The sequence below is a fragment of the Pinus tabuliformis genome, chromosome J, assembly GCF_031772625.1.
Source record: "Pinus tabuliformis cultivar Carrire ecotype Pingquan chromosome J, CPIR1, whole genome shotgun sequence".
NCBI lineage: Eukaryota > Viridiplantae > Streptophyta > Pinopsida > Pinales > Pinaceae > Pinus > Pinus tabuliformis.
The window spans coordinates 870743141-870770194 of record NC_142295.1 but is presented as its reverse complement, the minus strand read 5'-3'; the positions used below and the strand labels follow the sequence as shown (position 1 = coordinate 870770194).

Sequence of the window (27054 nt, the reverse complement as noted above, 5' to 3'; positions counted from 1 at the left end):
ATAGGTTCACTCTTTAGCTGTGAATGAAGGCTCAAAGGACTACGGATATAGGGCAACTTAGGACAACGTATAATGGCCTCCTTGAATAGCGAATAAGGGTTGCGTAATAAGGACTTTTGGGACAACGGATTAGGGCCACCTTCATACTGTGTATTGGTACTCCTCTTGACAGCTGCACGTCTCCTTTTTAACTGCGGCCAGAGCTCCTTGTAAGACATGACTGTGGCTAGGCTTTATTAATTGCAACTAGGCATCATTATGATAGCAGCTAGGTCCTTAGATGACTGCAGCTAGATGGTGGCTAGATCCTTCCCTTGGACTGTGTATAAGTCCTCCTCCATGACTGTGGCTTGATCCTATTAGGGCAGCGTATAAGTCCTCCATGGCAGCGAATAAAACTCCTCCATGATTGTGTCTAGGGCACTCCCTCTAGATCTCTCTTTCACCAAAACCCAAACAAATGGAGAGAGAGATCACAAGAGGTGTGTGTACAAAATGACTTGAGGTCCTCTTCTATTTATAAGAAAATGTTGAGGATAGGTTGGGGTAATTTGGTCGCTGGTCGACCTGGACGAATTGTCACATAACACAAATAAATTCGTATCTCCATGAATACATGTTAGAATCGAATGATCTTTAGATCAATCCTACACCTCTTGATCAGAGGAATCCAAGAAAAATATCAGCTGCCATAAATAAGTAGACCTGTTGACCCTGTCGCCTACACCTACCTACAAGTCAGTGAGAAAAGCCTTCAACCCTACAAGGTGTGGTTGGTGGCAGGGAACTTAGAGAAGGGGTTGTCACACTAATCACGACTCTCTCGGTTTGAGCTATCTCCTAGGTTAGCTAAGGGGGGTGGTCCCTAATGGAAAGTTAAGTTAAAATATGTGAGTTTCTAGGAGAGTGTTATAGTGAAAATTGATTACTTTCAAGGATTTATGGGCAAATATGAAGTGAGCAACTTGAAAAAACAATGCCAATCATTAATATGATTAAAAACCATAAAACCAGTGCCTTATAAGGAATTTGCTCAACAATTTAAAGATATATTGCTCAAAGTAAAATGCACTGCTTTCAAAAGAGAAAACATTGTAACCCTGAAATGTAAATAAGAATTATTGGCACAAGATAAGTAAGATACAAAAATGCTTTTGAGATAATCAACTTTATAAATCAAAACATGTGAAACATATCTTGCCAAAACCCAAAAATTAGTAATTAACTTGGAAATGTAAAAGAAAGGAAGCACTAAACCAAGACAACAATATGCAATTAGACTTGAAACATGAAAAGAAAGCACTTGTTTGAAATGATTACAATACTTGCTTTTGGAATAGACTTTGCATATGAAAACTCAAACCATCAAGAGACAAGTAAAGTAAATGTAATGAAAAGTGCTCCTGGTTAATTTTATTAATTAGCTCTACAACAAGATTACAATTTAACTCTTCAATCCTCAGACTTCACCCGCGCCCAATGATATGGATCTCACAGTGAGGAGTCAATAGAGGAGTAGAGGATCTCTAAGATGTCTACTTCAACCAACTTATGTTAGAGGTAAAATTTTAATGAGGCTTGGGGCCTTCCTACACTAAAATGCCTAGATGAAATGCAAAATGTGTTAATTCCCCAAATTAAAATAATGATACATGCAAATGCTTCAAAGATATTGATTTGCAATGCTTGAAAATGAAATAGTGTTCAACATAAGTTGCAATTATAACTTCAATTGGAGGAATAAAATTAGCTTACAAGTGTTTTTTTTCCAAAGGAAAAAACAGTAACTTTTATTAAGAGGATAATGAAAGTTACACTAGCATATGCTCTGATACAGTGTTACTTGGGAGCGGGAGCGGGAGCGACCATTTTCAGAAGCTCCCGGTTTGGGAGCGAATCCCGGAGCGATTTTTTAAAAATATATATATTTTTTATATTTTTTAATTTTTGATACATATATGTCAACAAAAACATGTAGAATGATGAAATAGACATAAAAAACATAAAAAAAACATAAATTGATCATTGAACCATATCACATCAATCATCTAGAAATTATAATCGTCATCAACCTTAGTAAAATAATAAATTAAAATAACATTCAATTCAATAACATTTATCATCATTGATCACCAAAGTAACAAGTTGTACTTGTAAGCCAAGTTTAACCATTACAAGAAGTAATATCGAAGATATTTCTAAGTCCTAACTTCTAACTGTTAACATGATATGAAATGTTAAAAATTTATAAAATGAAACATGAATAATGAGATGAAATGAAACAACTTTAGTCTTTCACAAAGCATCATATTCATAATTCACAATCATTACCAATGAGTTATAATTGCCAAGGCCCAACTTCAAACTTCAAATTTTCATTGTCACAGTGATATAATGTTTACAAAAAATATCATAATGTCATAATGATATGAAAGAGTCAAGAGTCAAGAGTCAAGGACTCAAAACTCAACACTGAACAGTTATGAAAACTAAAGTGACAAGTCTAATAGAAACTAAAAAAGACAAGTAAACTGTAAATCTACAAGTGGCCCTTGCCACGAGAGTCTCCAGGAGTATAAGTAGGTCTTGGCGGTCTTCTAGGAGTCTCCCGCCCAGACCGACGACCAGAACTAGAGCCTCCACGCGAGGGTGTCGATGGAGGTGGCGACAGCAATGGAACAAGACTCGGGCCCCGAGAACTGCTACTGGATGGTGGAGGTGGAGGTGGCATGGCTGCTGCAGCTGCTTCAGCTTCATCCCGTACAAGCTCATCTTCTAGTTCTTCCATATGTACAATGCCATCCTCCAAATTGTCGTCCTCAGGGTGATTGTCCCAAATTTTATATGTGGGATCTTCATTAGCTCGATCACAGTAATGGCTCAACAACCTCAAATTGTAGTGCACATAAACCAAGCTTTCTGCTCGGTTTTCGTTGAGCCTGTTTCTTTTCACATTATGTATATAACTGTAGGTGCTCCAACACCTCTCTGCAGAAGAAGAATTTACAACCTGTGCAAGAACTTTCAATGCCAATTTTCGCAAAAGTCCGTCGCCGCCATATGTTTCCCACCATGTGAGAGAATCAAATTTATCTTTGTCGTCCATTGCATGGAAGTTACCATACAAACCACTGCCAGTGAAGTATCTGCCTATTTCAAGGCGCACAGCTGCACATTCCTCCCTGTCAGGCACCAACTTTTCTAATGCATCCAGATATCCTTTAGTTACCTCTCGATCTAAATGGGGTTTGGTCCTAACACCACCCCCTGCTGCAGGTTTGCCCAACCAAGAATCTGAGTAGTATTTTGGCGTAAGGATATACGCCAAGCAATGTAGTGGAAGGTTAAGCCTTTTCCACCGTTCACACACACAATCGTGAATCAGATTGTACAAGTCGGGATCTCTGTTATTAACAATGTCTTTTATTTCCCCCAACATGGTATCCATTTGCTCATACACCTCGCCAATCACTGGTTTGTCTGTATCTGCAAACCGAATCATGTTATAAATTGGCTTGGTGAAATCCAATACCTGTCTCACAGTTGTCCAAAACTGCCCATCAAGAGCGGCGTCCTCCACCGTTTCAAAACCTGCAATGTCAGCTACATTTGTAGCCCTTTCCTTTAACACCTGCCAATTTGGACTTGATACCATGCTAGCTAAACCCTCTCTTACCTTCAAAAGGCGCCTGAAGGTGAGGTAATAGCTACCAAATCTAGTCCTCGCAATCTTCAGCAACTCCAATCTCGAGTGACTGCGGAAAAGGCCATGGGTATTGCTATGATTTGTAATAAATTTTATCATTTTTTTTCCTCTCTTGTACAAATCACCAATCCATTGGTATTGTTCATTTTTGTTTTTGACAATATCATGCAACAGAAGGTTCAATGTGTGAACCAAACATCCAGACCAAAATATGTTCGGGTATCTATCCTCAATAATTGCTCCCGCTGCCTTACAATTAGGAGCATTATCAGTGATGACTTGGATGACATTGTATGGGCCAATACGCTCAATTGTTTCAAGCAATGCTTCTGCAATGTTGATAGCGGTCTTGAACTTGTCTGAGTAATCATGTGCAGCTAGAAAAATGGGACCACTTCGGGACACAGCAAGAACACTTATCAATGGCTTGCCTTTTACATTTGTCCATCCATCAGATACAATGGACACCCCATTGTCAGTCCAAGAACTTGTCATTTTATTCAAAGATTGTGATATTTTTGCTTTTTCATGATCAAGGCCAACAGTTCTTGCCTTGTCATACCCAGGGCTCTTGTATCCTTTAGGGGCATCATTTATGGCAGAAACCATTTCGTGCCAATAAGGTGAGCGTAGAACATTGAATGGTATCCCATTTGCATAGAGGAACCTGTAAATTTTTGAATCCACATCATTCCTACACCCCTCATCAAGGAAATCTGATATGGTTCTACGGCGTAAAGATGATGACCCTGAGCCTCCATGTCCATATCCACTGCCTTGGGAGGATGCTGAAGGAGTTCTTTGTGAGCTTTCAAAGAAACCCCTTGATCTTTTTGCTTTGTATTGGGCGTCCTCCTCTTCCTTTATGTATTTGGCTCTATCTGCTGTTGACACCGCGTCGCAAGTTCTGATTCCTATTTGTTTCTCTCCATCCCATGCCCTTTTCCCGCAAAGGTGTCTTCTCAAACGGGTGTATGAGCCTGTGAAATCATTGTTGCAATGGGGGCAATGAAATTTAGTGGTTCCACCCCCTTTCCCTGTTTCAGGCCTCTGAACATATTTCCACAATGGAGTTTGGTCTTGTTTAGTTTTTTGACCCTCATGTTCACCCTCCACATCCTCCTCACTGGGGTTTTCACCTATTTGACTTCCTCCGGCTTCTTCATCCACCTCTTCAGTTTCAGGCCCCCTCCGTTTCCTACTCTCCACCACCATAATAACCAGAAAAGGGACCAGGAAGAGGAAAATGCCAATAAAAATCCCCAGGTCCATCGTGTTTGATGTTTGTAGGGTTTGAGTCTTGAATCTGCAAATTAATTTAGTTTATTGGGATTAATTCATTTAATTTAAATTAATGATCTTTAAACTCAAACAGGTAAATTAAACTAAACAAACTAACTACCTAACCAACTAAACTAACTAAATGATTAAGTTACTTACCTCTGCAAGCTTGCTCCTCGCTCCTTGGCACTTGCTCCTCGCTCCTCAGCTCTGGCTCCTTGCTCCTCAGCTCTTGCTCCTTGCTCCTTTGCTCTCAAACTCAAGCTCAATCTCATTGAAATGATTTTGTTTTGGCCCATTGGGCTTATAAACCCAAAAAAATTAGTTAAATTTTTTGTTTTTTTCGGGTCCGCGGAATTTTTTTCCGCCGAACCGCTCCCGGTTCACTAAAATTCGCTCCCGGAGCGTTTTTTAATGCCCGGGAGCGATCAGGGAGCGATCGCTCCCGGGCATTAAAAAGCGCTCCGGGAGCGCGGCAGCGATCGCTCCCTGAAACGCTCCCTCACAGACCAGGGAGCGCAAATTTTTTTACGGGAGCGCGCTCCCGAGCCGCTCCCGCCCGGAGCGCGCTTCGGGAGCGGGTTCGAAGGGGGGGGGGGGGCGCTGCCCCGCATCACTGCTCTGATACATTCTGTAGTCCGCCACTGAGGCTCGAGTGCTTTCGCACCCCCCGCAACGTTAGAAGGCTAACGTGCAAAGAAAAAAAGAAAAGAGAAGAGAGGAGAGAGAAAGAAAAAGAAGCAGAAAAAACTGAATTCCGGCTGCAAATGAGACTCACGCTTCAAGTTTTTCTCCCCTTTTTCTTTTCGACCTTACGCCACTCTCCTTGAGAGGGCTCGATCGAAGCAATGACTATCTGTGTTTCTGCATTCTGTGGGACGGTTTCTTTGTCTGAGTCTGAAGTATCAGAGTGGTGATGACGTTTGATGCCTCCCATGCTTGGATCCACCCTTGTCATCTCTGTCTTGTTGTTCGGATTGGTTCCCTTCTGATTCTCCATTTCTTGTGATACCTCAGTCTTCTCTGCAGGGGTCTCTTCCACCTCTGCTTCTGACTCTTCTTCCTCTGAATCTGGAGGTGAGAATTGCCATCCTTTCTTCTGCTTCCCATTCTGCTTCTTTTTACTATTAACTTTCTTTGCTTCTGGACATGAGCCTTGCAGGTGTCCTGTCTGCCTACAGAGCCTGCATCTGAAGGCGGTGTTTTCATAATCTAGTACTTGCAGCGAGTTTTGTTGTTTGTAGATCAGCCTTATATTGTCCGGCAGCCCTTTACTTAAGTCTACTTCCACACAAATACGTGCAAAAGTGTAGATCCTCTCATCAATCCTATCCAGGTCTGTTTTAATGTATTTCCCTATACTGTTTCCAATGCCTTCCAAGACTTGTTCGTTCCAGAAGTGCAGAGGGAGATTGTATAATCTGACCCAGACCGGCATTTTGGTTACAGCCATTTTGTTTGGATCAAAATCTGGAAACCATGGGGTCATAAACAGCCCCGATGTTCCCCAGAACCATGGCCCTGTACTGATGACTGTATCTCTGACTTCCTGGGATGTAAATTTTACTATAAAAAACCCCTTTGAACATAGGTGAATCTCACATTCCATGGTCCAGCTGGAGAAAATCCAATGGAATAGATCCAAAGGTTTGGGCCAGAAACTGTTGAATCGGCAGATTAGAGCTTGCGTTTCATAGGACTTGACGAAATCGTCAAGCCCTGAAGAATCTAGATTTAAGGCTGGGGTTTGTTCTGACTGATCTACAATGTATGGCCTGGGTATGTTTCTGCCTGGATCTGAAGAGGGCCCTGCGTCTCTGCTGCCCTGAAGAATGTTTTTGTAGGATGCAGCGTTTTTCCCCTTGTCTCCGCTTTGCTGTCCTTGAGGTGGAGCCCCTCCTCTCAATCTAAAGTTTAAAGTAATGATTGATCCTGGCCCAATCTCGTAGCTTTCCATCGATCTACAGTCCTGGAGTGACTGCCTACCACTGACCAGGTGTTGGATCTGAACGGGGTATCCCATTTCTGCCCATATTTGTTGTTTCAACTGCAAGGAAGTGCTTCCTGCATGGACCCATACTAAACGAGTTTTCCCCTGTGGGGGTTTAATCAGAATCTGAAAACAAAAAGTTTTTACCTGCTCTGGCTGTAGGCAAACTTCCAGATCTGGCCCTGATTTTGCTCGTTTTTCCTTTTGCATGTCAAGATCTGCGGGAGCTCTACCCGATCTATGATTGATGCCTTCGATCTGCTGCCTGGGATCAAACTGTGCTTGGATATAGACTAGATCGTGAAGATCTAGGCCAAAACTGCAGGGTTTGGGCCCGAGTGGTGTAGGAAAGAGGGTATCTGCAACATGCATGCCTCCCCTGCCGATTCCTCGTGCGCGGAAACCCTCCTCGTTTATCCACGCCGAAGAGGGAGCTGCCGTTTGTGCATTCACCCCACAGTCTTGCTGTGAACTTGTGTTACGTTTCTCATCCATGATCACGTAGATCCTTGTGACAGAAGACCCCATACCTGCGTAGCCGCACAGTTCTGGGCGTATTTGAAACGTTTGTCTTCGACAGGCTGGCCATTTCTCTGAAGTTGATTGCAGTAAGGACGCCCTCTCCGCAGCGGACACCCTTTCCCCAATCTCTGAAGCGCATTCGGCCCCTGAAGCAGATTTGGGAACCGATGCGGCGGCACTCAGGAAGCTGTTCGCACAAACCCTAATCATCGTCATCCTCTCTCCAATTAGCTTACAAGTGTTGCATGTGTTTCATCAATGAATTAAAATGATACAAGTAATTTGTTTGAAAATAAAATTTGTTTCAAATAGAAAATGACAATAAATTGCTCCAATATTCAAGATAACAATGTAGCATAAAATTAAAGCATGTATTCAAGTGCTCATGAAACAATTTACCAAGATAAATGGAAACGAATCAAAGTTTGTTAAGAATATAAAATGCTTGCATGTAAATGATGAATTGCCCAGAGTAAAGTGTAAGCTTGTAGCTTCAAGCAACAATGAAATAGATAATGCAAAGCTCAAATGAAATTGTAACAAACTTTAACTTAATGAAATGTGATAGTGAGGTTGTGTTAATTCCCAATTAAAGCATGCATGTAAGTGAATGAAGTATGAAAGCTTAAACCATGCAAATGTCAATCCACCCAAGAGAAACCTCACTCTAAATGGGGAGATAGGATACCATGGGAGAAATCCCAAGCTCCCACAAGCAAGTTAGGTCGTTTATTAATATTACAATGAGAAGAGGGCCCTTCAAAGTTCTCAACTATATTTCAAAGAGAGTCCTCACAATAATTGCTTGAAACTTGGACACTAGACCTCATTTATTGAGAAAGTAGCGACAAGATCTCACAAAACTTATGCAACGGAAACAAGGTGTGAGTTTCCTCCAAATTCCCACGGCATAAAGAGGAAAATGGGCAACCCTCTAGTGAACTTGACTTGGCCAAAATAAGCCTCAAAAGGGCTCACGACATCCTTGGAAATCAAACCCCCAACACTTGCCAAAGGTCCTGCAAACACTTGTTAGATGTTGTGGGAAGTTGCTCTTCAAAATCTGCCACACGAGTTAACAAACAATCCAAACAATGACTGCAAAATAAGTTAAATATTAATGGAAAAATCAGCAAGATAAAATGTACATGTACAACTATAATTTACAAAATGCTAAGCTAAAGAGTGAGAGTAAACTCTCGTTTTTGCTTAGCCATATTCAAGCTCTTAGATAGCAAATGAAAGAAATGAAGTACAATGTTTTTTAAAAGAGATTTAAATTTAGAAGTTCCAAGCTATGTGCCGAAATCCCTGCAAAACCACTTTGTAAGATAAGACTATGAGGGTTCAAAGAACAAATGAGAGCTCATTTAAGAATGTTTCAAGAGTGGGTTGGTCTCTCCAAAAACTTCCCCTCACGTTTGATTTTGTAATCCCAACAAGATGTTCCCTCTACAAAACTTCAATCAAGAATTAGTTCCATATAGATTTAGCAATAAACAATGTTAAGAAATTCTAGAGATTTATTTAAAACCAACTAGAGCATTCTATACCTAGAACATATTTCTAAATCAAATGTCAATGCAAGATAGCTCTACATTAACAAATCTACAAGAGCATATGGAAGCAAATTAGATCAAAGCATGAGTAAAAGGAATTATACCAATGCTCAATAATTCATCACACTCGAAAAGGAGGGACACCTCATGAATGAAACCCCAAAGTTTTTATTGATATTTCTGAAAGCGGACAAGGCATCAGCACTTCCACAAACACAATAGCTAGTAACAATATTATCCAATGTGAGAGCCCATGGCTTTATTATATAGAGAGTTGGAAGCAAATCCCAATGAAGAATGACAATGACAAATGACATTGGGTGACAATCCCAAAGAGAAATTCGAATTTGTGGAATGGAGCTCCAATGCTAAGTGTAAAAATCGAATTCTGGCAAGTGGACATCATTTTTTTCTTCATTTATGTGCCAAATTCGAATTTTATGGTGGAATGACAAGTGTATATGGGTGGAACCCATGTGGGGACAATTTCTCACAAAAATCTCCACCAAATATTCTCCCAAATCCTCCCAAATGTGCATTAACTTCACAAATTCGAATTTCCAAGCAACTTTTTTATTTAATGCCAAAAATTCGATTTTATTTGAGCACGTCATTTCTTTGATTTAGGAGTCCACATCACCTTGGGACTTCACTTTAACTCCCCCATAATTTTCCACCTCATTTCCACAACATTTAGCATGTGTGGATATTTATTTTTCTCCATTTATTTAATTTCTGGCTTAATTAATTGCCAGATTTCCCACTAAACTTAGGAAAAATGGGTTTTGAGGTTTCAAAATACATTATTAACCCCTCAAAGTGTGTCATAGTAGAAAGTTGAGGGTGAGAGTGTAATTTTGATTACTCATACTCCAGACAACTTCTCTAGACTACACTTATTACAATTTAAATACAATTTTATTTGCAATTTTTGACTTGCGGGAAATCTAAAAAATAAAAAAATGACTACTTAGACCTAACCAAATTCCACGAAATTTTTTGTGTGATCTAGTATGTAATCAATGAATGGATTGAATTTATTTACAATGAGTAATGAAACTCAATAAATAATACAAAAGTATTTACAGAATCAACAAGTTTCTACTAAGAAAATAGAAACAACAAGTTTCTAATAAGAAACTGCTAATAAGATCACAGACGATCTTATCTACATAAATGAGCATTAAACACTAAGAATAGCATTATTCTAATATCCTTCCTTAATGCTCAAACTCTTTACAACACCTATAGACCCTCTGAATTTTACAAACTTATCAGGACCAAGGGGCTTGGTGAAGATGTTTGTTGGCTGCTCTGTTGTGGGAGCATACAGCAACTGAATAGATCCGTCTTCAACAAGTTGTCCAATGTAGTGACAATTCCACATGCTTTGTTCGTTCATGGAAGACTGGATTTTGGCGAGTTTGAGCACTCCCTGATTATCATAGAACAGGGGAGTAGGACCTGCTTGGGAAACATGCATATCCGTAAGCATACGTCGAAGCCAAATTGCCTCACAAGATTTCTTAACTGCTCCCTGATACTCGGCTTCTATCGAGGAGAGAGCCATTGCCTAGTGCTTCTTACTAGTCCATGTGACAGCACCGGATCCCATTCTAAACACATACCCAACTGTAGATTTATGGTTGTCAACCGAACCTGCCCTGTCGGAATCTGTGTAACCACTGACTATAGGATCTGAACTCTGAGTGTACAAAAGTCCATAATCAGGAGTGCCACTCACATAACACAACACACGCTTTGCTGCTATCCAATGATCAGCCTTAGGAGCTGTCATGAAGTGTGAAATGTAGCTCACTGCAAAACTGATATCAGGTCTAGTGGCAGTAAGGTAGATGAGGCTGCCCACTAATTGCCTGAATAAAGATTCATCCACAAGTGGTGAGGATGAATGAGCTGAAAGTTTGAGCTCTGGTTCCATAGGAGTTGTGGCAGGTTTGCAATCCTGCATTCTGAACCTGTCCACAAGACTTCTGACATACTTGGACTGAGAGAGAAAGTTGTTCTCAGTCTGCCAGACTTCAACCCCCAAACAATAATGAAGAAATCCCAAATCTGTCATATCAAAAGTGCTGCACAAATCCTGTTTGATCCCATGGATCAAATGTGTTGAATTGCCAGTAATGATAAGGTCATCCACATAGACAACCACAAACAAAATATCATCACCAGTATGTTTGATATACAGGTTTGCATCAGATGGACTTTGCTGAAAGCCATGATCTGTTAGGTATTTATCAATTTTCATGTACCAAGCCCGAGGGGCTTGTTTTAGACCATAGAGTGCTTTGACTAATCTACAAACTTTCTATTCTTGACCGACAACCTTGAATCCTGGAGGCTGTGTCATGTAGACTTCTTGTAAGTCACCATTCAGAAAAGCACTCTTTACATCCATCTGATGGACTTTCCAACTGAACTGAGCTGCTAAGGCAAGGACGAGCCGTATGGTACTCATCTTGGCTGTAGGAGCAAATGTCTTCTCATAGTCTATGCCTTTCTTCTGTGAGAACCCTCGAGCAACGAGGCGAGCTTTATACTTGTCTAGGGTTCCGTCAGCTTTGTATTTCACTTTATATACCCATTTGCAGCTAATGGGTTTCTTCCCTGCAAGAAGATCAGAAAGGGTCCAAGTGTGATTCTTCTGAAGACTCTGGAATTCAGCTTCCATAGCCTGTTCCCACTCAGGTATACCCTTAGCCTCTGAATAGGTTTAAGGCTCAAAAACACTGTGTAGGTTAGCCATTAGAGCAAAATTAACTGTAGGCTGTTGTTTGCTCTTATTTCTGGAAGTTCTACCTTCAAGGAGCTCATTATTCTGGAGATCACCAATAGTTTTAGCCCACCATTTAAGCCGGAGAGTAGAAGAACCAATATCTGGAGTAGGTGGAGGAGGCTCAGGAACAACAGGAGTAACGAGAGGAGGATTATTTTCCGAAGAGAACTCAAGTAGTGCAACATCAAATGCTGATGCTGCATCATCCCTCCCATCAGGTGGACCTAATGGAAGAAGAACATTGTGAGGCCGATCCTCAAAACATTGCTCAGAAGGAAGGGACTGAAAGAACCCTCTATCTTCATCAAATACTATGTCTCGACTGAAGATGAGATGATCAGTGTCTATATCTATCAGCCTAGAGGCCTTGTGGTGATCACTATACCTTGTCATCATGAGTTTCTGGCTTTTGGAATCCAACTTAGAGCGCTTAGCAGCTAGAATCCAAACATATGCAACCGAGCTAAACACTTTGAGGTGACTGATCGTAGGCTTACGGCCATACCAAACCTCTTATGGAGTCTTCCCCTTAACAGCCTGAGTAGGTGATTGGTTAAGAAGATAGACAGCAGTAAACATTGCTTCAGCCCAAAATTTGTTTGGAACACTCCTGTGTTGTAACATGGAACGAGCCATTTCAACAACTGTACGGTTGCGACGTTCAACAACACTGTTCTGCTGAGGAGTGTAGGGTTTAGTTAATTGGCGTTTGATGCCATGGGTATCACAGAAGTTGGAGAAAACAGAAGAACAAAATTCCCCCCCTGTTATCTGTCCTAAGAGTTATGATATTACAACCAGACTCCTTTTCAACTAAGGACTTAAACTTCTGAAAGATACTAAATACATCAGATTTATGTTTTAGAAAGTACACCCACATCTTTCTACTGAAATCATCTACAAGAAGCAAAAAATATTTGCAACCAGTAACTGAAGATGTATTCATAGGACCACAAATATCAGCGTGAATTAACTGAAGTACCTTAAATGTGCGCCAAGATTCGCCATCCTTGAATGAAGACCGATGTTGCTTTCCAGCTTGACAAGCGTCGCACACTCCCAAATGCTGAGTCTGAATATTAGGGAACCCTGACACAAGTCCCTCTCGAGATAGCTGAGAGAGATATTGAATGTTTAGATGCCCATATCGCTGATGCCACATAGTGCTGATGGGAGAAACACGAGCTGCTAGAGCCACTTCTGGAGAATCACCAGTGTCAAGAAGCCTGTATAGACCATGATCCTCTAGGCCAGCAGCAACCGTAAGATGAGTTTCCCTGTCAATAATGGAGCACTTGTACGCACTGAACACCACCTAACGCTGAGGAGAGTTCCTCATAATCTAGCTGATAGACAATAGATTAATTTCCATTCCAAGAATATAGTACACATTCAGGAAGATGAGTGTTTGCCCATCAGACTGGATCTTAACTGTACCTCTGCCAACCACTGTGTACTCTTCACCTTTGCCGAATACCACAGAATCACTAAAAGATGAGAAGTCAATAAACCAGTGACGCCTGTGAGAAAAATGACGTGATGCACCAAAGTCAATGTACTAGGTAGAAGACGGGGCATGATCTGAGGACCTCTTAGCCATAAAAGCGTAAGGCAGATTCCTTTTGCTCGGAATGTTCTGTAACATTCGCTTGTTGATGAGACCTTCCCTACTTCTTCTGTTCAGAAGCAATCCTCTGTCGGCAATCTTTCTTCATGTGGCCGAACTTGTGACAGTGATTACACTGCACATTTTTTTTCTTAGCAGGATCAGAAGGCTGAGAAGAACCTTTCTGCTGAAGGGTTTGAGAGGACTGATATTTGGTAGCAAAAGCATTTTCTGAGGAAGCTGATGAAGCACCACTACCAAACTGCTGTTTCCAACGATCCTACTGCAGGGGTTTGGTGCATAACTCCGGAAACTTCAGATCAACATTAGTGGAGGTAATGTTGAGTGTTTCTATGAAGTGTTCATAAGGTTTTGGTAGACTTTTTAGAGTGATAAATACCATATCTTCTTCCTCCATGTTTCGACCAATGGCTTCGAGCTGATCTCGAATGTTTTTAATCTTGTTAAGATGTTCCTGTAAAGACATACGTTCATCCATCATGATGGAGAACAACTAATTCTTTAGAAAGAAAGCTTTGCTCTTGTCGGATGTCTCGTGCAATTCCTTCAAATGTTGCCAGATTTTGGCAGCTGTCTTGCTGGAAGGAATCTATGATAACTAATCATCAGTCACAGAGAGTTTGAGAAGCATAACAGCCTCTCGATTTCGATCATCAAATTTATCTTGATCTGTACTAGGACTGAGTTCTTTGCCCAAAACGAGCTGGTCAAGACGCCTATATTAAAAAATGGTCAACATTCTCTGTTTCCAGATGTTATAATTGGTGCCATTAAAGCGCTCACTGCCTTCCAACATTAGGTTGGTTAGCGAGGCCATCTGCATGTTTCCCAAGACACAAAAAACAACAAAGGAGTCTGGTACGGATTTCAATGCTTCGATACTTGAGCTAAAGAACAAAAGATTTGTTGATTTAAACCCTAAGCACAGAAAATTCGCCCTTACAAATGCGATATTTTCAGGACTGCAAAACGACTTCAATATTTAAGCCTGATAAGATCCGCAAACTTCGCCCGATGCAAACAATTTCTCTCAATAATTCAAAGTTCGGCTAAACAGTGGGATTTCAGCCCGGCAAAGCTTCAAGAATTCAAAACTTTATAAATAGGACCACAGCCAAACAACAGAAAAGGTGAATACCTGATCAGAAATCTCCACAATAATCTTCAGAAAACAGAAGATTCGTCCCTGCAAAAGCGAATTTCTCAAGAATGCAGAAACTCGAAGATCTCGTCAAAATTCTCCACCAGACCGTCGAGAAGCTACAGCCTGGGCGAGACCGACAACGACCGAGTTCGAAACAGAGAGTAGTCAAGCCAGACAATTGCCCCGATGCCGAAGAATAAAACACTGCCGAGGTGTCAGAGGGAGAAAGGCTGAAAGCTGGGCGACAGAGTAGCAGGACGCCGGGGAATGGAAAGAGTATCATAGTGGAGAAGTTCAGGCCGGCCTGGTCGGAGCGTTTTCAGTTCTTGTCGGCTGTCAAAATGGAATCCGACGTGACGTGCTTGAATGTCTTTCCCCACGAAGGTGACGACGACGTCGGGAAATACGTGGCGGTTGGTGATGCGCAGGGTCGCGTTTATATCCTGCTCTCTCAGAAATTGTGAGAGCAGGGAGACCAATCCCTCGCAAAAAAAAAATCAACGCACGCACGCTGAATCAATCAACGCAACCACGATCGATCGTGTCCGGGCAGGGACCTTTAACAGTGTCCCAAATGGAAATTGGAAAAAAATTCTCCATAGAAGTCGATACTGACAGCTCCGGATATGCTAAAAACGGTGCAAAAATTATCAAATCTAGGCCAAGAAATTTGCGAAATCAGCATTTGCCTGTTACAGTGGATTCTCTGCTGCTATAATAATGTATCGATCCAGTAGAGAGAAATTTCGAAATGTAGCACAAATTTTTTGAAACTATGAAAAAATTATTTCAAAAAAAATACCCGAGCTCTGATACCATAATCAATGAATGGATTGAATTGATTTACAATGAGCAATGAAGCTCAATAAATAATACAAAAGTATTTACAGAATCAACAAGTTTCTACTAAGAAAATAGAAACAAGAAGTTTCTAATAAGAAACTGCTAATAAGATCACAGACGATTTTATCTACATAAATGAGCATTAAACACTAAAAATAAAATTATTCTAATAGTATGGTAATATACATCAACTCTAGACACTAAGATGTGTCAGGGGCTCAACCTTCAAACCATCACCCCGGCTTTGGGGTAAAACGTGAGTGAAAAAACCTAGAAAATTATCTGCCTTTGAAAAAGAAGGGATAATTAACTAGATAAAAAAACACTCCAAGGTGTACTCGTTTGCTGATCGAGTCCCAACATCCTAGGCCTGTTACAGACTCAAAACTCATCATTACTAGTATCACTTATTACAATTCCCCGTAGAGTGTGGAATCTGGGTACAAGAAAGATGATGAGAAGATAGAAATAGAGTTAAAAAACTCTGTTGACTGATGATATCTGATGGTACAAGTGTCTTCTGGATCATCCTTGGGCATGAAGTCTTCATATAATTATCAGGGGCCACTCCAGTGGTCAACATTTGGTTCCATATGGGGATGCATGCTAGATATGAAGTGATAGTGTGCAAGAACCTGGAATCTGCATCCACCGACAAAAGACATATATCAACAGTGTCCATTCAAAATATCATCAAATGAAATAAAGTACATAAACGAAGAAATGGAAATTTATTCTAAGAGCATAAATGACAATTTATTCATGAAATAAAACTACTTAAACAAAAATGACATGAGATAAGGTTAGAAATATGATACAAAAAGATGCCCCATGGCATCAGATGTCTTCGATAAAATCCATCTTGAGAACCTGCCTACTCACAGGCAAGTCCATAGGTTCTTTCTTTGATGTGCCTTGCCCAATTCTGACTATCTTGGGACTATGACTTGCCCCAATATTAACATGTTTGTGGCCATCAGATATACCAAACCTCTTCCTTTTCCTTTTCTGACTATTGATGCGTTGAGGCTTGATCCTGCTCAAAACTGGTGGTTCATTTTTTATATCTTTTTTCTTTTTTTCGCTTTTTTCTTTTCTTCTTGGTTAGTTGCGATGGTGATGATGATGCATTTATTGCCAATCCTACTGCTTTGTCTTGAAAATGCTCTGATGGAAGATTTGAAGTACCCAAGCTTTTTGAGCTATGCCTAATCTCTTCGTTTTGAATCTGTTCTGTTAAGGGGGGAAGGAAATTTGTCAACACTGCATCACTCCCTGTCTGGCATGATCTATAGATAATCTCATTGTTGGGTTTCCTTGGATCTTCAACATGATATCTTTTCTCTAACTCTTGATCAAGTCTGACAAAGGTATTATCAAGCATGGGGATGGTGGCATATGATAAGTCCATTTGAAGGCTGCCACCTAGATCTGATGCCCATTTTCTTGATAGGAGCATTCCCCATGAATCTGGAACATCTATCACAACAATATCCATAGTCATTATTCTATCTGTGTATGCAGCTAGGAAAACCTGTAAATCTTTAATTATCCCACACACTTCAATTCTTTTAGAATCCATTGAACATATGTTGTGATAGGGCCTAGAAACCCTTAAATTCAGTTGCTCCATGACTTTCTTGGTCATGACATTTGATGAAGCCCCTGAATCAAGCATGCAATTGTGTAAAAGACGATCATTCACTATCAAAGAAACATAAAATGGTAGATGATCTTCATTCCCCACATAACAATTCATATTTTTTAATACAATTTCCTCATCTTCTGGTTTGTCACTATGTTTTTCTTCCCTTTGAGTAACTTCAATGGCACTTAGTAACTTGGCCCTTTGAGATGGTATCTTTAAAATTTCTGTCACTGGAATAGAAACCTTTGCATTATTAAACCAATTGCCTAAGTCAAAATTCAATTCTGAAGTAGGAGGAGAAAAATTTCTGTGATTATTCTGGTCTTGGATATCCCTGCTCTGATAAGTCATCCCTTTGTGTTTTGCGATAGCAAGAATTTGTCCAGATGTAGGTTTTTCCCCAAGAATCTTAGTGACCTCGTCAAAATTTGCAATCATATTGTAAACCCCAAGATTATTAGGCATATGGTCAATCTCTTGATTTCTCTCAATGGTGTATATCTGATCCTCCACGGAGAACATATTGGTTTGACCAGTTGTCCCTACATGTTCATCTCCTAACATGCCACTTTCCATGATTCTCTTCACATATGGGCATGTGGCTTTTTCATGGAATTGATTACATGGCCTACAAAAAGGGGGAATCTGATCTACCATGTTGGTGGGTTCCAATGGATTTGGAGGCCTATGCTTCTGTTCAGGGCCTTTATTCTTTTGCCATCTATCATTTGGCCTAGGTTGGAATCTTTGCACTTGTGATCTCTCCATGGCCACCAATCTATTTTGCATGGCTTGCATTTCTTTAATGTGATTTTCTTCCATGCTCTTGATGAGTTGAGTTAATTCTTTAATAGGATCATGTGTAGTCTCTTCTTTGGCATTGCCTTTGTAATCATTTGATTTTGATGGCCCTATATTGAAACCAGGAATTTTAGATTTTCCTGACTGCTTTCTAGGCCTTTCTATCTTTAAGGCTTCAGATTGAGGTACACTTAGATTCATAGGCTCCTTCCTCCTCAACTCATAGGCAGTGTCAACCCCAAAAGCATCTAGATATGAGCATAAAAGAAATTCATTAGGAGGTTTAATAGTAGTAGGCATGCTTTTTACTAATTCATTGAATCTCTTGTTAAACTCCTCCATGGTCTCATTCTCATTTTTCTTCATGTTGCTAATGGCATTGATCAAATGCCTATTTTCCTTCTTCTCTCCAAACTTATCTAAAAACACAGTCAGAACGGCCTGTAAAGAGTTATATGAGTTAGCAGGTTTCTCAGTGAGCCAATCAAGAGCATCCTCTTCTAAAGATAAAACAAAAAGCCTCATCTTCACATCCTCATAATTAGCAGTGTTACACCATTTAAAGATACAAACATTAAAGTTTTTCACATGTGATGTAGCACTGATGGCATTGTTACCTTGAAAGGAAGGCAACTTTTCAATAGCCTTGTCAGGGATATTGTGAGGATAGCCATTTATGTTAGTGAAGTCACAAGGAGCAAAAAGATCATTCATGATGCTAGGCTCTACTTGTTCTTGAAAAAGCAAATGAATATTAGAAATAGCCTCTTGCCCAAGACTAGCAAGAGCTGTACTACGAGAAAATCTATACAAGCTCTCTCTAAAAAACCTTTCAGGATCAGGAGAGGGGTTAACTAGACCACTTGAATTTCTCCTAGTAGAGACTTTTGCAAAATTTGGATTGAGTGGAGTTGCCATTTGAGCAAGAATCTAAATCTAAGGTTCAAAATGCTAAACCCAAAAGGTTAGTCAATTTTTCCCAGGTACAAGAAAAATTGTTCCCAACAACGGTGCCAAAGATGTTGACCCTGCTGCCTACACCTACCTACAAGTCAGTGAGAAAAGCCTTCAACCCCACAAGGGGTGGTTGGTGGCAGGGAACTTAGAGAATGGGCTGTCACACTAATCCCGACTCTCTCCGTTTGAGTTATCTCCTAGGTTAGGTAAGGGGGGTGGTCCCTAATGAAAAGTTAAGTTAAAAGATGTGAGTTTCTAGGAGAGTGTTATAGTGAAAATTGATTACTTTTAAGGATTTATGGGCAAATATGAAGTGAGCAACTTGAAATAACAATGCCAATCATTAATATGATTAAAAACCATAAAACCAGTGCTTTATAAAGAATTTGCTCAACAATTTAAAGATATATTTGCTCAAAGTAAAATGCAATGCTCTCAAAAGAAAAAACAAAGTGACCCTGAAATGTAAATAAGAATTGTTAGCACAAGATATGTAAGCTACAAAAATACTTTTGAGATAATCAATTTTCTAAATCAAAACATGTGAAACATATCTTGCCAAAACCAAAAAATTAGTAATTAACTTGGAAATGTAAAAGAAAGGAAGTGCTGAACCAAGACATCAATATGCAATTAGACTTGAAACATGAAAAGAAAACACTTGTTTGAAATGATTACAATACTTGCTTTTGGAATAGACTTTGCATATGAAAACTCAAACTATCAAGAGACAAGTAAAGTAAATGTAACAGAAAGTGCTCTTGGTTAATTTTATTAATTAGCTCTACAATAAGATTACAATTTAACTCTTCAATCCTTAGACCTCACCCTCGCCCAATGATATGGATCTCACAGTGAGGAGTCAATAGAGGAGTAGAATATCCCTAAGATGTCTACTTCAACCAACTTATGTCGGAGATAAAATTTTAATGAGGCTAGGGGCCTTCCTACACTAAAATGCCTAGATGAAAAGCAAAATGTGTTAATTCCCCAAATTAAAATAATGATACATGCAATTGCTTCAAAGATATTGATTTGCAATGCTTGAAAATGAAATAGTGTTCAACATAAGTTGCAATTATAACTTCAATTGGAGAAATAAAATTAGCTTACAAGTGTTGCATGTGTTTCATCAATGAATTAAAATGATACAAGTAATTTGTTTGAAAGTAAAATTTGTTTCAAATAAACAATGACAATAAATTGCTCCAATATTCAAGATAAAATGTAGCATAAAATTGAAGCATGTATTCAAATGCTCATGAAACAATTTAACAAGATAAATGGAAACGAATCAAAGTTTGTTAAGAATATAAAATGCTTGCATGCAAAGGATGAATTGCCCAAAGTAAAGTGTAAGCTTGTAGCTTCAAGCAACAATGAGATAGATAATGCAAAACTCAAATGAAATTGTAACAAACTTTAATTTAATGAAATGTGATAGTGAGGTTGTGTTAATTCCCAATTAAAGCATGCAAGTGAATGAAGTATGAAAGCTTAAACCATGCAAATGTCAATCCACCCAAGAGAAGCCTCCCTTTAAATGGAGAGATATGATACCATGGGAGAAATCCCAAGCTCCCACAAGCAAGTTAGATTTTTTATTAATATTACAATGAGAAGAGGGCCCTTCAAAGTTTTCAACTATACTTCAAGGAGAGTCCTCACAATAATTGCTTGAAACTTGGACACTAGACCTCCTTTCTTGAGAAAGTAGTGACAAGATCTCACAAAACTTATGCAAGGGAAACAAGGTGTGAGTTTCCTCCAAATTCCCACGGCTTAAAGAGGAAAATGGGCAACCCTCTAGTGAACTCGACTTGGCCAAAATAAGCCTCAAAAGGGCTCATGACATCTTTGGAAATCGAACCCACAACACTTGCCAAAGGGCCTGCAAACACTTGTTAGATGTTGCGGAAAGTTGCTCTTCAAAATCTGCCACACAAGAGTTAACAAACAATGCAAACAATGGCTGCAAAATAGGTTAAGTATTAATGGAAAAATCAACAAGATAAAATGTATATGTACAATTATAATTTACAAAAGGCTAACCTAAAGAGTGAGAGTAAACTCTCGTTTTTGCTTAGCCATATTCAAGCTCTTAGATAGCAAATGAAAGAAATGAAGTACAATGTTTTTTAAAAGAGATTTAAATTTAGAAGTTCTCGGCTTGTGTACAAGCTATGTGCCGAAATCCCTGCAAAACCACTTTGTAAGATAAGACTATGAAGGTTCAAAGAACAAATGAAAGCTCCTTTAAGAATGTATCAAGAGTGGGTTGGTCTCTCTAAAGATGTCCCCTTACGCTTGATGTTGTAATTTCAACAAGATGTTTCCTCTACAAAACTTCAATCAAGAATTAGTTTCATATAGATTTAGCAATAAACAATGATAAGAAATTTTAGAGATTTATTTAAAACCAACTAGAGCATAGTATACTTCTAAATCAAATGTCAATGCAAGATAACTCTACATTAACAAATCTACAAGAGCATATGGAAGCAAATTAGATCAAAGCATGAGTAAAATGAATTATACCAATGCTCAATAATTCATCACACTCGAAAATGAGGAACACCTCATGAATGAAACCCCAAAGTCTTTATTGATATTTCTGAAAATGGACAAAGCAGCAGCGCTTCCGCAAGCACAATAACTAGTAACAATATTATCCAATGTGAGAGCCCATGGCTCTATTATATAGAGAGTTGGAAGTAAATCCCAATGAAGAATGACAATGACAAATGGCATTGGATGACAATCCCAAAGAGAAATTCGAATTTGTTGAATGGAGTTCCAATGCCAAGTGTAAAAATGGAATTCTGGCAAGTGGACATCATTTTTTTCTTCTCTTATGTGCTAAATTTGAATTTTATGGTGGAATGAAAAGTGTATATGGGTGGTAACCCATGTGAAGACAATTTCCCACAAAAATCTCCACCAAATATTCTTCCAAATCTTCGCAAATGTGCATTAACTTCACAAATTTGAATTTCCAAACAACTTTTTCATTTAATACCAGAAATTCGATTTTATTTGAGCACATGTCATTTCCTTGATTTTAGGAGTCCACATCACCTTGGGACTTCACTTTAACTCCCCCATAATTTTCTACCTCATTTACACAACATTTAGCGTGTGTGGATATTTATTTTTCTTCATTTATGTAATTTCTGGCTTAATTAATTGCTAGATTTCCCACTAAACTTAGGAAAAGTGGGTTTTGAGGGTCCAAAACACATTATTAACCCCTCAAAGTGTGTCATAGTAGAAAGTTGAGGGTGAAATGTGTAATTTTGATTACTCATACCCCATACAACTTCTCTAGACTACACTTATTACAATTTAAATACAATTTTATTTGCAATTTTTGATTTGCGGGAAATCTAAAAAATTAAAAAATGACTACTTAGACCTAACCAAATTCCACAATTTTTTTTGTGTGATCTAGTATGGTAATATACATCGACTCTAGACACTAAGATGTGTCAGGGGCTCAACCTTCAAACCATCACCCCCGCTTTAGGGTAAAACGTGAGTGAAAAAACTTAGAAAATTATTCGTCTCTGAAAAAGAAAGGATAATTAACCAGATAAAAAAAACACTCCAAGGTGTACTCGTTTGCTGATCGAGTCCCAACATGCTAGGCCTGTTACAGACTCAAAACTCATCATTACTAGTATTACTTATTACAATTCCCCGTAGGGTGTGGAATCTGGATACAAGAAAAATGATGAGAAGATACAAGTAGAGTTAAAAAACTTTGTTGACTGACGATATCTGATGATACAAGTGTCTTCTGGATCATTCTTGGGCATGGAGTCTTCATATAATCATCAGGTGCCACTCTAGTGGTCAACAAGACCCACATAGAGTTTGGCCCTAGTTGCCAATTTTTAACAAAATACCGCACCAAGGCCAAGGTCACCTACAAACTCTATAGACACTAACCGTGTGAAATGACATAGGTGCACATTGACTTGGGCTGGACTGATGCATACACCGGTGATTACCCCTACAAAATGCATGCTCCCACAAAACCATTCAGTCCTCATGAGAAGCCTCCTAAGGTCCTCCAATCCGATTAGGGACAAGATCGCCTAAGTGACGCTTTCAAGGGACCAGCTAAGTCACATGACGTGAGGACATAAGACACATAAGACACAAAAATATCAGTATCCAACACATGACATGATGACCCCCGGAACATGACATGGAGGACACGCGCACACACACACACAATATATATATATATATATATATATATTAAAAAATATAACAAATTAGTGAATTACAAAAGCTATAAAATATATAAAACATTTACATGATGATGATACAAATTCAATCATACAACTAATGCATATAACCAAAATAGCACTAAGTGCAATCCATCTTTGAACCAAAAATACATCAACAAAGAGGCCCTAAATGGCCTGTAGAGTCCAAAACAAAATCATGCTACAACAAATAACTAGTACTATATATCATCAAAATCATTGCCTATATTGGGATCCTCATCATCAATATCACCCTCTAAGCATTAAAATAAGATAGAAAAAACTTAACATGTCAAATTGAGATTTTGTTTGAGTGATGGGTACATTTTTACTAGGGTCATGATAGAGGAGTTCAACAATCATTGCCACCAACATCAAGGTACATAGAGGGCTTGGTCCTCTTAATTAAATGTTAGTTCCATACCCTCATACATGACAAACTCCAATGGAAAAGTTGCAATCCCTCAAATCTTGAAATTCGGAAAATTGTTAACTCTGTTTGATTTTGAGTGAGATTTAAAACTCTACTTTCTCCTTATGAAATCTAATGAGGTCGGAACCACTCTCAAGCATCTTGAGTCAGTATATGGTAATGTTAAAAATTTAAGTAAAATGATCATTTTTACTTCAAGAATTTAACATTACCATTAATTGCATAGCATTAGTAGGACTTGGACAAATCCCACTTGCCAACAAATGGAATCCTTTCTAACATTGCTTAATCACCCTTAGTTGCACTCCAAAACCTTTGGAGCTCCAAACATGTATTCGAATTGCATGAGGATGAGGCAATAAATCGTTTTTATTATGGGTTTTCACTGGACACGTGTCCAAATTTTGGGGCACTAGTAGGGTTTGTGTTCGACACGAGTCAAACTTGTGTCCGATATGTGAAATACGTGACACAAGTGGGGGAAGACGTGTCATGTTACTTAGGAGATAGGGCATGATCCGACCAAAAAAAATAGGCACAAACTCAAAGTGGCAAGACATAGGTCTAGGAGACCTAATACAAGGCCTCACATGGTTTTGACTTGTGACCTTGGGTTTACAATGGTGGTGAATGATGGACTAAAAAAAATCTATGTATTACCACTGACAAGGGGTAACAGGTCACACTATTTAACATCTAAAGTAACATAAGTATTAATTACTCTAACCAATGTTGTCCAGAGAAGAACTTAGTGTGGATTAAAAAATTGGTTTTGGGGAAAAATTTAAGAAAAAATTGACATGAGATGATCCATAAACTACCATGGATATTTCACTAGATAGTTCCTCACAACAGATATGATAAAATTATACCTAAAATCTGAAATCTATATTATGTGGGTTAATTTTTTCTTAGATTTTTGGATTTGTTTATTACTGTATCATGCTTATGCATGCAATAAATAAAATATAGAAAATAGGTAATGAAATAAAACTCACAAACCACAATGGACACAAAATCTAATATGGAAAACCCTTATGGGAGAGAACCCAGCGAGAAGGTGAGGCCGCTCTGCTCTCTCTTTTTCTGAATCGAAATGGATGCAAGTACAAAGAAGTAAGACTTGTGGCTCGTGGGCTGCTACAATACACAAATTGTTTGTTCTCTCTCTATCCACTCTTAACTACTTTGATCATCTATGGAACAAAATACACTCGAATAGAATGAGACCCCTTTTCCTCCTAGTGGTCTGGTTATAGCACAACACGATAGCTTACTAGTAGTTAAGTTTGACTCATTCAACTCTTAACTAGAGTAACAATATCCATTTTTTTATAGTCTCCCTTATTATGATCACATGGCTAGCCCCTTTTTCATAAATAATGGGGGTTGACATGGCATCTTCTCGAAACATGGTGGTCAAAATAGGAAGGTCAATTTCCGGGTGGCATAATTTTTGCATACAGACTTCATTTGAGGTTTTCTTGCGCCATTGGAAAGGTATTTGAGTATAAAATAGCGTTGGGGAGGTGGTGCTTAAGCAACAAAGTTCTACCCCCCAAAAAATGTTGTTTAATACCTCAAACTGCATCCGGAAAGTTTCAAACCCCAATTCGCCAAACTGGGACTTGCCGATAAAAGTGGACCTGTGAGCTAATTCCTCCAATTTATCCACTCTGAAAACATCAAGATGGATGACAAATAATAGGATGATCTAATCCAAATCATGAGACTGCAAATATATGACATGCTTTAAAAATGTAAAATATGACATTTTCTATCAAATTTACATCACTACTCCCCTCTTGTTCTTTTCAATATATGTATTATGTATACACCTGTTTCATAGAGACATTTTGGGCTGTGGACTTTTCCCTTTTATTGCCTGTCACTAGGCATTAGTGAAATAGAATTTTATTTTCCCTCTCTTTCTGCCCCCATGTTGTAAAGATATTTGTTTGATAACAGATCATGAGGCCATTTCCTCGACTATTCTCTTCACTCTTATCTTGCCTTCGAATTAAACTCTTGTTGTAATCTATTGTTGCTAGTTTCTTATGGTTACGTTTGTTCGTTCGTTTGCCCCATGTTGTAAAGATATTTGTTTGATAACAGATCCTCAACTATTCTCTTCACTCTTATCTTGCCTTCGAATTAAACTCTTGTTGTAATCTATTGTTGCTAGTTTCTTATGGTTACGTGTGTTCGTTCGTTCGTTTGTTTGTTTTTTTTTCTTCCGTTTTCACCATATTTTCTTACCTTTTCCCCCATTGGTTTTCACTGGATTTTGTTTGTTTTCCAATCGAAAAGTTATGGTGAACAAGATGTTTCTATCGCAAAGATGCACGATCTTCTGTGTCTAGTTAATGGTGACAATGAAAACTCTTTTATGCCTTAACCCAGGTGGCCTTCGTATCCGAACTAGTTGCTTTGAAGCCTGGACCCATAGTTCGCGAAAAGATACAAAATGTAATGCGAGGTAAAGACGAAGGTGCAGATATCGTAAGTGAAGATGAATCTGCTGCTTCCAGGAGTGAGAAGACATCAAGGAACAAGTCAAACCAGGTCAGTTAGTGAAGGATGAGCTGTATAAAACTTTTACTAAGCGAAGTTGTGTATTATCCTAACCTTTTTTGTTTTCAGGGAATACAAACAACTGGTAAAGGACGTCCTGTACGTCCAGGGATGTTTCTAGAGACTGTAACAAAGGTAAGTGCTATTGGTACAACTAGTATTTTGGATGGTGGAGTCACAGAGATAGCAAATATGTTGCTTCATCTTCCCATTAATCATTACTGAGTTTGGGATTGGTGGGTTGCTAGGTATTGGGTGGTATGTACGAGGCAAATGTAGCTGGTGTGACAGTTCAACATTTAGAATGGGTAATCATTAGTTCTTGTGTTTACTCTTAGTCAAAATCATGTTGAAGCTGCATATAATTTTATTTTTTCAATTTTTTTGGTAGAAGTCCCCTCTGTGATTGGTGTTATGGTTGTTATCCAGGTGCACCGAGAAACACTCAACATTCTTCAAGAGATGGCTTTTAGCTGAACTCTCTACGTGGAAAAAATGAAAGTGTTGTTGATACCTCCTTGTAACTATATTCTAATATGTAATTTGGAGTCGTGCTGAAGAAATAAACTTGATCCAATCCAGATGCATATTTTTGCAAATTTTCAACGAGGGAATATTTTCATTCATTACAAAATGTGGATGACTGGAGCATGCTAGTATACTGAAGCGATAAATATATACATTTTAAAAGTAGCGGTTAGAAGACAGAAAACCAATCCAAATTCCTTTCTGAGATTTAAGTGCCAGTTGGTTATAACATATCACCGGCTTTTCTTTGGTACATAAAATTGTCTTTGTTGTTGAATTTACTGATATTGGATGGACATAAAATAGGTCTTCGCCATGTCATGACAAACATGAAATGCCAAAATGTCAAATAGCTTAGTGTACAAGG

At 38.9% G+C, this 27054-nt stretch overlaps 1 protein-coding gene across 2 annotated transcripts in view; it reads left to right on the top strand.

Moving 5' to 3' along the window:
• The window catches only part of LOC149229449 (protein PEP-RELATED DEVELOPMENT ARRESTED 1, chloroplastic-like), a 62201-nt gene extending 35349 nt beyond the window's left edge, over nt 1–26852 (top strand). For both annotated transcript variants that reach the window (XM_089378652.1, XM_089378651.1), the window contains exons 6-9: nt 25989–26150; nt 26229–26294; nt 26408–26467; nt 26589–26852. In XM_089378652.1, the coding sequence (XP_089234778.1) occupies nt 25989–26150; nt 26229–26294; nt 26408–26467; nt 26589–26636 (336 nt within the window). In that variant the 3' untranslated portion in view covers nt 26637–26852. The remainder of the gene's footprint in view (nt 1–25988; nt 26151–26228; nt 26295–26407; nt 26468–26588) is intronic.
• The last annotated feature ends 202 nt before the right edge of the window (nt 26853–27054 follow it).